The sequence below is a fragment of the Rosa chinensis genome, chromosome 2 (genome assembly GCF_002994745.2).
Source record: "Rosa chinensis cultivar Old Blush chromosome 2, RchiOBHm-V2, whole genome shotgun sequence".
In the NCBI taxonomy this organism is placed as follows: domain Eukaryota; kingdom Viridiplantae; phylum Streptophyta; class Magnoliopsida; order Rosales; family Rosaceae; genus Rosa; species Rosa chinensis.
In genome coordinates this window covers 58,056,983-58,068,351 of record NC_037089.1, presented here as the reverse complement: position 1 = coordinate 58,068,351, position 11,369 = coordinate 58,056,983, and the positions used below count along the sequence as shown (strand labels likewise).

Genomic DNA, 11,369 nt, shown 5'->3' with positions numbered 1-11,369 from the left:
ACAAACCATGTGAGGCTTCTTTTGTTCTTTTGTTCTAGGGGAGGTGAGTTAGTATGACACTCTAGATTTTGTTCCAAGATACGATTGTATTTAATTTGTTGGTTGTTAATTAGGGTTGTGATCATTTATCAAGCAATGAATATGATTTAACGATTGAATAACTGAAAAATAGTTATCGTTTAGCCTTTTGCTCAAATTCATTTTCATCTCATATATTCAGATTATGAGAATAATTTTTTTTACTTTAGAGCTGTACATAAAAACGATGCTTATTGTTGTTATAGTTAGAATAAAATTATTTGTACTATCCTAAAAAATTATAGTGAGTATTGAAACCAACCCTACGTCTGTGTACTTTTCTTCTGCCCACCATTAAACCTTGATCAATTCATTGTCTAGTTGAGAGAGGAAAAAATGGGTAGGTGATCCAAGTAAAAGAGCTAAGATAACTATTCTTGGAACCAAACATATAGACAAGATCCAAGTGCAGTGGGGACTTGGGCAGAGAACCCATATATCAAAATGCAAAGAGGCCCTAGCATATTCATACCCTGTACCACAAAGCTACTCTGGATGATTGATTGCTTATTACAAATATAAAGAAAAAGAAAACGATTTCTAACTTAATTTCATTTCCAAAATGGTTGACTAGCTCTTTATCATATGAATAATACTGTAGTTACAGAACAAATTATAGATTATTGTCAAAGGTAGATTAATCTTATGTCACATAATTAGGTATTTAAATACCAACCAGATCCACATGCACCTAGCATCGCGGAGGGACCCAATAATAGGCTTAAGTTTAATTAATTTTACTCAGTTGATTGGGTTGCTGTTTAAGGAAAGCTACTTTTTCTTTTTAATAAGTGAAGAAGAAGCTAGTTTTTTTGTATCTAAATATTTATACTGACTAATTTCTTCCACCAATCCAAGTGAATCAATTGATGAAGTAACAAATAGGTGTCGAAATCACAAAGTACTTAATTTTCAATTTTCATTAAAATCTGTGACTTATTTTATATATTTTTTTCAATTGTTATTTAAAGTGAGAGTGAAATAGCTAACGGCATATCTACGTCTCTATTAGAGGTAATGTGTATATCCTGGTGAGGCTCATGCCCTCATCCACCTCACGACACCCCCTGGTTGTGTATAATGGTGAGTCTTTCTTGTCGAACATCTTTCTTTATATGTAGATCGATCTTGACAACACTCTTTGTTTGGACTTAATAATAGAGCTAGTTCGAATAGTGCTCGGTACGTATATCTCATGTCCAAATTCGTACCCTATATATATATATATATATATATATATATATGTTTTTGGTTCCGTTTAAGTTGTTTGTTGGTATCATTGGGATGAAAAAATAGGCTTTATTAGACCCAATGGAGTTGGTATGGTGAAAACATGCTAAGCAACAAATGAGGTGGACGCTGTAGGGCTTTTCTTCGTAATAGGAGGTCCCTGGTTTGAACCCCAACTTGTGAAAAACATCTCTTGAGTAGGGGTCATACCCAAGTGGCTCTCGGCCAGGAGTGGTAACTCACCCGCCCACCATTTTGAAGAAAAAATAGGTTTTATTGATCATCTTCTTCATGTAGCCACAAACTATTAATCTGCCATCAACAACAACCATAACAACCTAGTTGTAGCAGCAGCTAGGAAACCATAGTCAACTAGGTTGCTTTCCACTTTTTGCTCCAAGCACTATTCCCAAAAGCTCATCGGCAAGTAGTTAATCTGCCTCCGAATATGATGGTAATCACATTCGTATGTCACAACAACAAGGAAACCCAAACCTATCATATTACTTTTGTATCTCTTTTTTTTTATTTTTTTTTACTAATGAAGTGTGTTCATGTGAATTAAATTTAAGACAAGCTTTCAGATAAACAGGAACATAACACCATAAAACACTATTAATTTTGATCCGTCATATATTAAAATTAATTTGTAAATAATGTTTTTGGCAAATTGTTACTTTATATATGCATGTTAATCGATAAGAAATCAAGATATATTACTTAATCTATATATATATTCTAGAAATACATAATCTATATACCTAACTAAAAATGTTGTAAGTTCCTCCATTAGTGTAATTAAATGGAAATTCTCAACTTTATAATTAATTTTTTTAATAATTAAAAAAATTATATTTAATATAATCTAACATAGATATGTAAGTATACCGTACAGATCGGTGCTCTGAGAATTGTTCCGATAATTAAGAAGTGTGGAAATTATTCTACGCACCGACGGTGTAAGTGACCCAACCTTTATAAAATAATCTCAACCCTTGATATTTATTATCAACTTTATTTTTAATAAACAAAAAGTGTATTTAATGCAATCTAACCATTCATTTATGTTGGTGCAAATGCACGGTGGTGCTCTGAATAATCTCTCTAAGAAGTGGAGAGAAAAAAGCATTTAGAAGTGAAGATGAATAATGGCAAGTGATCATGAGTTGTAGTAGTTCGAGTAGGTAATAATTATTGTTCCTCTATTGGGGGTTTGGTGTAGTATATTTTGGCCTTTGGGTTTCTTGCAGCAGCTACCAGGTTCTCTCTCAGACTCTGTCTTTCCCTATTGGATAATCATTAATATTTTATATTTTTACAGTTGTCTCCTACCCACGTCCCCGATTAATCGCCATATAAAACGGTGCAATAATTACCTGCTTCCGCTACTACTCTAAGTCACCAGCTCCCATCAGATTCCTAGCCAATCACTCACCAACAACTTCACATACGGACAATGCTAACCATGCAGCTATTATTAATTTAATTTATTACATACTCACTAGACACAGCTTATTATTATTTATTATCAACAACAACAAAAAACGAGAATCATTGAAAGAAAAAAAATACAAGCTTATTATAATTTTTGACCAAAAAATGAACAGCCAATTTTAAATATGCATATTAACGAAAATTTCATGCACACTATTTTTCATATGTTATGACTCATTCAATTATTGACCAATGTCGCCATCAGTCGCCTAAATGTCTCTGTCTATACTCGGGTCAGTAAGATCGTAAGATGAAAGTACATAATATTCTGTTAGATATTTTGTATTTATGTAGACTCAACGTTGTCAAAAGACGCGTACTTGTCAAAAGTAGATTTGAGATTGGTCTTCACTCCTTCAAAATCTAAGTTTGTATTAAAGATTAATATAGTTCCTTTAGGTGGTGACTAAATGTTACCATTAATGATTATGAAGAGAGGAGACTTTTTATAAGAGGACCCTTAGGGGTGTTATCACTTGTTCTTCAATGTGGAAAGATGTTTGTTTTCAAGTTTTTTGCAAATTTGAGGGGCTTACTTGGAAGTTTTTTGATAATACTTCTTGGTAATTTCCTGATTGATTTTTGTTCAAGGCATTTCCCAAGTTAAATAGAGTGGATCCCAAACTCCACGTTAATGTCCTCGGTGAGACCTCAAATGGCCGGTCCAATCACTGTTTATGCTTGGTACCCTCTAACATGTATAGTGACATCTTCCATATTATACCACATGGTGCCTCTCTCTCTCTTCAATGTGGAGGCCAACTAATACTTAGTTCGGTAATTAATGGAGGAACGCAAAGGGAACTGAATGTGTCGCAATGTTAAACTATTTTTTAAGATTTAAGATTTTAGCCTATCTATTTTATTCATAGAATTACTAAGTTGAGGAGAAAATGTGAATCTAAACTCTTCTATTTATTCCGACTTTAGAGTTGTATCAAAATTAGTTATTATTCTTTGTTTTTTTTTTTTTAAAGAGAGAAAAAAGAACTGAAAAAACAAAACAAAATACAAACAGAGGCACATATATTTTTTGGAGCAATGAATATGGAAGCATTAGGAGTCCACCTTGAAAGTTACGCATCAATAAAATTACGATGTTATCTCCACTCACAAACATGCACACACAGATTATTAACTGTGAGGAATTGAGGATGCGTGTATATAGAGCCAAGACCTGGCTCATCTGTCACTGTCGCTTACTTAAGAGTCCACAGAAGAGAGTCAACGAACGGTGGCCTTATGATACGGGGAGTCGCCGGTAACGAGACGATTCATCGGCGAGTTTTTGAGACATTGGCGCCGTATTCATGGGACCCCAACCAACTGTCCATCTCTTTTGCCAGCTCTTCGCAACTTGTGCCCATCCTTTTCCTAAAACCAGCCTTCATTACAGTTCACTTCCCGTTTTGCCCTTGCTCTTTTTCATTAAAAATTTCTCAAAATCTTTTATATATATATTTTTTTTTATATTTGATATTTGATGTTAAACATATATGAAGAAACACTGTCGAAACTTTTTCATGGTCTGCAATTAGTTTTTTTTTGTTTTTGAAAAAAAAAACCTTAGCTCACTCTACCCTTACATATGTCAATGAGAATCGAACTCATGACCTGAATATCAGTCATCTTGAAGTTGATTCATCTATTTTGGTCAATTTGTTTCAAAGTGATGAGATAAATGTTTACCATTTTAGTACTTTTCTTTTTAAATTACAGCAGTCTAAACTGAAACTTCTAGTGTTTAAGATCTTTAAGTGTAGTTGTAGGAAATATAATATAATGTAGATCTATTTGTTAAAAATAGTGTGAATCAGGATGACATTGTTGGGATTACTAGGCTGAGAAGGGTTTAGCCATGTTGTCTAGGGTTTTTTTTTTCCTCTACTTTTGTTTTGTTCTGTTGCCTACTTTGCCTCCATTGTCCAAAAAACTTAACATATACTAAGAAACTGATTTAGAGTTGGTTCTTGAAACTCTAGAAATTACACTCAACAAATAGAGTTTAAAACTTGATTGACAAAAAACATCATTTTCATTGGTGATAAAAACTTCTCGTCTTTTAACAAACATAAAGACTTTCTATTATAACTAACTTGTTTTGGAAGGACTACTGAATTGCTTAAATTTGTATGTCCAACTACTTCTGTTTGTCATCAAAGCCCCTTGTATATGACAATTTTTGATGAACCATATTTGATATAAAAACGTTCAAATTAGCTACATTACCTTTCATTTTCAGTCTATATCATCTAGCTAGCAATAAAAATCCACCTTAGCTATTATTGTCCACAAAATTGCGTATCAAACATGCAACACCAATTTCTCATATACAGTTAAAGCATTGGTATTCAACATTATCCTCCACATTCACAGTTAAAATCCCCAGATTTTTTTCAATTTTTCACTGATTAAAAATACAAAATCTCTAATTAAGAAGAACTTGTGATTTTTCATGAAGTAAAAAGAAGACAACTTTGATTAGAAAAAGTGGGCAGTTTCAGTGAAAGAAAGAGATGGTCCCCAATACCTCTCCAGGTGGGTGGCTCTCTGCAATGCCCAGTATATGTTTGGCAGTCACTTTCATCTCTTTTTTCACTGTAATAATGTAAGGTATTGCTCTCCCTCTGCAATCAAATTTCACCAAAAGCGAGTCAGTGATACACTCACAAGTCACAAAACACAAATGCTCTGTTTCTGTTTACAGTCACCTCATTCCTTTCACTTCCTGCTTTCCTCCTTCAGACCCCCCTAGTCTTCTTCTTCCTCCCTTCTCTTTCTTCTTTCAGCTCTTTTCTAAACCTGTCACATGCAACCACCATTTCCACACCACCTTCATCTCTCACTCCTCCAATTCCAATCAAAACTCATGCATCATAAGCAATAAGAATAACAACAACAACAACCCCACTAGATTTTTCAGCTGGGTTTGATCACCTGCTTGCTCTTATTTTGTTTTCAGCAAGCATTTAAAGCAGTTTTGTCAGTTCTTGATCTCCTGTCCACCTATCAACCATTTCTTCTCAAAACCCATCAATGGATTGGAGCTCAGTTTGGGTCATCAACTTCCCCAATTCACTCTGCTGAAACCCAAATCAATTTGTCAAATCTTGAGCTACCCAGAATCACCAACTTCACAAATTCCTCACCTTTTTGAATTCTGACAGATTTTCCTGGCCATGAAGCTTCAATGGGCACCTTTAGCAATCCTACTAAGCCTTCTTTTTCTTCAGTTTACCTCAGCAGAGCCAACACCCATGAATTGTACGGACACGACTCGTCTCTGCACATCGTTCCTGGCCTTCAAGCCCGAACCCAATCAGACCCTGCCGGTGATTCAGTCCATGTTCGACGTGTTACCGGAAGACGTCACCGTCGGCGACCGTGGCTACGTCTTCATCAAAAAGAACTGTTCTTGCGCTTCTGGGGTCAACGAGTATTTGACCAACACGACGTTTACGGTGAGATCGAGTGAAGGGTATGTGTCTGACGTGGTGAATGAGGCCTATGGTGGCCTGACTTTCCTGCCCAACTCGACGAGGCGGGCCAGAAACGGCGCCGTTGTGTGGCTGAGGCTGCTGTGCGGGTGTTCGAGTGGGCTGTGGAACTATTTGATGAGCTATGTGATGGGGGAGGGGGATAGCATTGAGTCTTTGGCGAGTCGGTTCGGGGTTAGTATGGATAGTATTGAGAAAGTTAATGGGATTGTTGATCCTGATAATGTCACTGTTGGTGCTCTGTATTATATACCTTTGAATTCAGGTTAGTTTTCGGTTTGTTTTGTGTTTTTGACTACTTTTGGTTAATGGTTATGACTTATGAACTTGTGGTATGAATGAGGTTTGGTTTAGTTGACTTTTGGGTAAGAATGTGGAGAGGTTGACAATCGGACTGAAATGAATGAGTTAAAGTGTTCATAGTTTTCTAGCATAATGTGGCGGCACAATGCATTGCAATCAGAAGCATTGAAAGAAAAACCTTTTAACAAATTTGCTGTTAAGGTTACTTATGATCAATTGAATCGTTTTCGGGATAATTGTGTGGGTGCTATATCAAAACTACAGAGAATAAAAATGGTTACTATTAAATTTTATGCACATCTATCTCTTGTGAAGATGTTATGGTTGGATATGCAAATTTAGCTTGACAGATTGCTTATTGAAAAAGTTTTGTACTAAGTAATCCTCATTTCTATGCTTCTAGTTCCTGGTGATCCTTATCCTTTGGAGACTATTTCTCCTGCTCCTTCTCCTGCTCCTGCTCCACCCGTTGACAATTTGTCAGGTATGCGTGTTGTCTTATGTGAACTTGTAATAGTTTTGTTCGAAACAGGGAACTGCAAGTTTTCCTGCAAATTTCCCGATCAAGAATATCATTGTGCCACACTATTGCCTCTTTAAATTTTAATAATCTGTTTGCTTTTTGTTAACAGCAAATCATGTGAATCATAAGGCGCATTTGCCCTATTTATGGATCGTAGGAAGTCTGGGGTTAGTTCTTGTTGTGATAGTAATAGGTATAGTTCTATATGTTTGCCTGAGGTCATCAAACTGCTGCGGTGAAGCACAAAGAAGTCACTCAAAAGATCCTGATCGTAAGATTAGGTTTCACATTCTTCGGAGCCCCAGTTTCTTTTGTGGTTCAGGAAGGTTCACCTGTTGTACGTCTGCTGATTGGAAGCAAACCAATGGGGATTCTAGCAACCAGCAGATAACTATTCCCAAAGGTCATCTGTCTAACTATTTTCAATTTTTATCCAACTAAAATTGACTTTTTTTATTGTCAGATCAATATCAAGTTGTGGTTTTTTTAAGTATGTTGAGTATTTTGAACTGGGAAATATAATCTAGGAGGCAGGGAATAATTACAACATTTAAATGGGAGCTTCTGTAACAGTTTTTGTGAATAGATCACCTTGTAGTAGAAGCATACATCATTTGTATTCCAATATTCAGTAGTTCTAAATGCACGCAGATGTCTCTTATGTTACTTTTGTTTAGCGGTTTAGAGTGTGTGTCTGCCTCCTCATTAAATCTTCATATACCAAATTGTGATCTTCTCTCGAATCTCGGAATGTCTGACCGGCCCTCCTTTACTTGTTGCAGCTCTTGGCAGTCATGTACTTGACATGGAAAAACCGGTGGTTTTTACATATGAAGAAATCTTTTCCTCAACAGATGGATTCTCTGATTCACGTCTTCTGGGAAATGGAACTTATGGTTCTGTGTATTATGGCTTACTTCATGAGCAGGTTTGGAGCTCTCTACTTTTATTCCCATCATTGACAATCTCTTTTGCCATTTAGAGTTCTTCTCACACCTGTGTGGCTATGCTCATATGGGTTTGAATTCTCTCCAGGAAGTTGCTATTAAAAGAATGACTGTTACAAAAACCAAAGAATTTCTAGCAGAAGTAAAAGTTCTATGCAGGGTTCATCATTCTAATCTGGTAATTCTTTTTCTAGTTTTGGAGCTTGTAGCTTTGTGTGTTTCAGAGCTTTGACTCCTATTTTGGTTTACTTGTGTCAAGGTAGAATTGATTGGTTATGCAGCAACTGAAGATGAGCTCTTCTTAATATATGAGTACGCCCAAAAAGGTTCACTTAAAAGCCATTTGCATGATCCTCAGAACAAGGGTAAGTTACTTGCTTATGCTATGTTGAGAATATGTCCCAAGCTAGTCTAGCAGTTTTTTCTTTTTGGTGTCTTACTTTTGCTCAAAATCTGATCCATGTCAAGGAGTATTACAAATTGCATTTTGGTCTAAGCTGTTACAGCTTCCTTATAGGGTCAGATCCAAGTTCAGCAGAGGTTGTTGAGCCTTGTATTACAAGGCTCAACTTGCCCTGGCCAAGCTGGTTTCCACCCTACCTGTTTAACCGAAATTGGTCCCTAGATACGGAAATATTTCACAAAATTCTCTCTTCAAGTTCCTCGCTGGGGCATACCCTTACTCTAAATATAGTAGTTTGTATCTTTAACGTCAGTTGAGTCATGGACTTTGGACGTATAGTGCTTTATGCTACCTTTTATTCTTGAATCGTGGGTGTGTGTTATTAACCTCATTGTACTGGGTTACAGGTCAAACGTCACTTTCCTGGATCATGAGGCTCCAGATTGCTCTTGATGCTGCTAGAGGTCTTGAGTACATCCATGAGCACACTAAAGCTCATTATGTCCACCGGGATATCAAGACAAGCAACATCTTGCTTGATGGTGCCTTCAGGGGAAAGGTTCTAATACATTCTACTGATTTGATTTGTGCTGTCTATGTAGACATCTGGTGCATGTCACTTATAAAAGTTCTTTTCTTTATAATTTAGATTTCAGATTTTGGATTGGCAAAACTTGTTGGTAAAACAGGTGAAGGAGAAGCTACGGTAACCAAAGTTGTTGGTACATATGGTTATCTGGCTCCAGAGTAAGTAACAATATCTGCAGTTGATTACTCTGTCCTTAACATGCTCAATGAGATTGATTGCTTCTCTCTTGCATCCCTGTAGATACTTGAGCGATGGGCGTGCTACTACAAAAAGTGATATTTATGCTTTTGGAGTTGTTCTCTTCGAGATTTTATCAGGGAAGGAGGCTGTTATACGAACTGAAGGCACAGTTACAAAAAATCCTGAAAGACGCTCACTGGTATCCATTGTAAGTCATATCAATGAGACATAATCTATTTTTTTTATGGGGATAACAAAGCGTCAGTATCCTGTGAACAAAGTTTACAACGAAATTTAAGATATTTGACCTACTTATTATGCTAAAGCTGGAACTTGAGAAGATTAGAGACTAATTTACTGCCTTGAGCAGCAATAAAATTTTAATGCCTGGTTTTAAATTCCAATTAGTTTTTTGTGTGAAGGGGACATCAGTTTCATAAAGAGACTTTATTGTTCTTAAATTTATTATTTATTATTATTTTTTATTTTTATATCGCCCTGTCAAAAGATTTCAAAGATGAATTTTAAAAAGGAAGAATGAGAATGTAATTAAAGGGTGTTGAAATGTATGGATCTGTTGCTAAATTTAAGTTGAGAAACCTTCACATGCATTAAACTCCAAAATCAAAACTTCTCTACAGGAGTACAGGTGTGAAAAGTTGTCACCAAATAAGAATGAAAGTCTAAATTATGTGGTCAATTGAGATATTAAGGCTACTGGGAAGAAGAAGCAAATGATGTTAGTTTTTGTTTATCTGGAAATTTTAGCTGTTGCACAACATTGATTACTTTTCTTGCTGTTTCATTTATGTAAAAATATTGAAACCATCATACTCTCTTCTATCTGGAAACTGGAGGTCTTTACTAAACTAAAGCAATTTAATTGACCAACTTAAATGTTAAATACACAAACGTAACAATAAGTCTTATCTGTTCTTCTCTCATCTCCATTTTGTACTTCGTCTTTGCCTCGTTATGAAAAATAGAATTGTCAATCGTATCGTTTTTTTTTGGGTTTTCTAAATCCCTTTCCTCGTTCTTTTAAATTTATAGTTCACAAGTAGATTATGCTTTCCAAATTTTTCTTCATCTAGCCCACTTGTTTCTGTACCGGTGAAGCATCCTCAATTTTTGTCTGCATTGCAGATGCAAGCAGCTCTTAAAAGCGCACCTGACTCCATGAGTATGTCAAGCTTGAAAGATTACATTGATCCAAATCTGATGGACTTGTATCCCCATGATTGTCTACTCAAGGTAAACTATACTTGACTTTTTAAGTCTGTGTATCCGTTTTGCCAGCTTTTACTAAGAAGATATCTGTAATACAAGAAAGTGCTGGAATTATGAAACATATACGTTTTCATGAGAATTGACATGTAATAACATTTATATAAGAAGGGGGTGAATGTTGTCCTTAGGTTTTGTGCCACACTAGTAAATTAGTAATTATATAATCAAATTAATGAAATGAGAAGAAAGAAAGCAACTATTTGAGTTTGGAGTCATATACGACTAATTGACTGTTGTTCTTATTGCTGTACCTTCATTCCATAGGTGGCCATGATCGCTAAGCAATGTGTAGATGAAGATCCCATCCTACGGCCTGACATGAAACAAATTGTTATTTCCCTGTCACAAATCCTCCTATCCTCGGTCGAGTGGGAAGCTACTCTTGCGGGGAACAGCCAGGTATTCAGTGGCCTTGTTCAGGGAAGGTAGTGAAACAGAGACTTCCTGTTTATACCCAAGTCATTCATATTCTTTTGCCCCTCTTTTATCTGTAGTGTGCTTTGTATTTATAATATAGCACATATAGTGGGAAGATCGTGGTATTTATATGCAAGTTTTGAGTTTGTTCCTCTCGTCTCCCTTTCTAGATGTTTTATTTTTTGTAGTGTCATTTGTGAGAAAATTTTGATTTGATGTAAACTGTGATGGAGGAGTCAAGGAAGGGTTGTTTTCTTGTAATACAAAGTTAGCATTCAGTTTATCAATGTTTTTCAGTATATTTTGATCCTTCCATGAATTTTCTATAGACTATTATCCGACTGGCCCCCTTATTCACTAGTTACCTATAGTATGCACCGACTGTAGTTAACAAATGACAAAATCTCAAAATGGGTCG

At 35.8% G+C, this 11,369-nt stretch overlaps 1 protein-coding gene across 1 annotated transcript; it reads left to right on the top strand.

Annotated features, from left to right (window-relative positions):
- The first annotated feature begins 5,438 nt into the window (after positions 1–5,438).
- LOC112186582 (lysM domain receptor-like kinase 3) lies at positions 5,439–11,252 on the top strand. The gene is made up of 11 exons (XM_024325048.2): positions 5,439–6,564; positions 7,006–7,086; positions 7,235–7,528; positions 7,908–8,053; positions 8,161–8,250; positions 8,332–8,437; positions 8,883–9,034; positions 9,125–9,222; positions 9,305–9,452; positions 10,391–10,498; positions 10,799–11,252. The coding sequence occupies exons 1-11, from the start codon at positions 5,982–5,984 to the stop codon at positions 10,961–10,963; spliced, it is 1,971 nt and encodes a 656-aa protein (XP_024180816.1). The 5' UTR covers positions 5,439–5,981; the 3' UTR covers positions 10,964–11,252.
- Positions 11,253–11,369: the final 117 nt, after the last annotated feature.

Bases quoted from the DNA above. Each gene is read 5' to 3' on its own strand.
- LOC112186582 (XM_024325048.2), top strand. From the start codon at position 5,982: ATGAAGCTTCAATGGGCACCTTTAGCAATCCTACTAAGCCTTCTTTTT. The intron at 8,054-8,160 runs GTTTGGAGCTCT...AATTCTCTCCAG, and splicing joins ATGGCTTACTTCATGAGCAG to GAAGTTGCTATTAAAAGAAT. The intron at 9,223-9,304 runs GTAAGTAACAAT...GCATCCCTGTAG, and splicing joins TATGGTTATCTGGCTCCAGA to ATACTTGAGCGATGGGCGTG.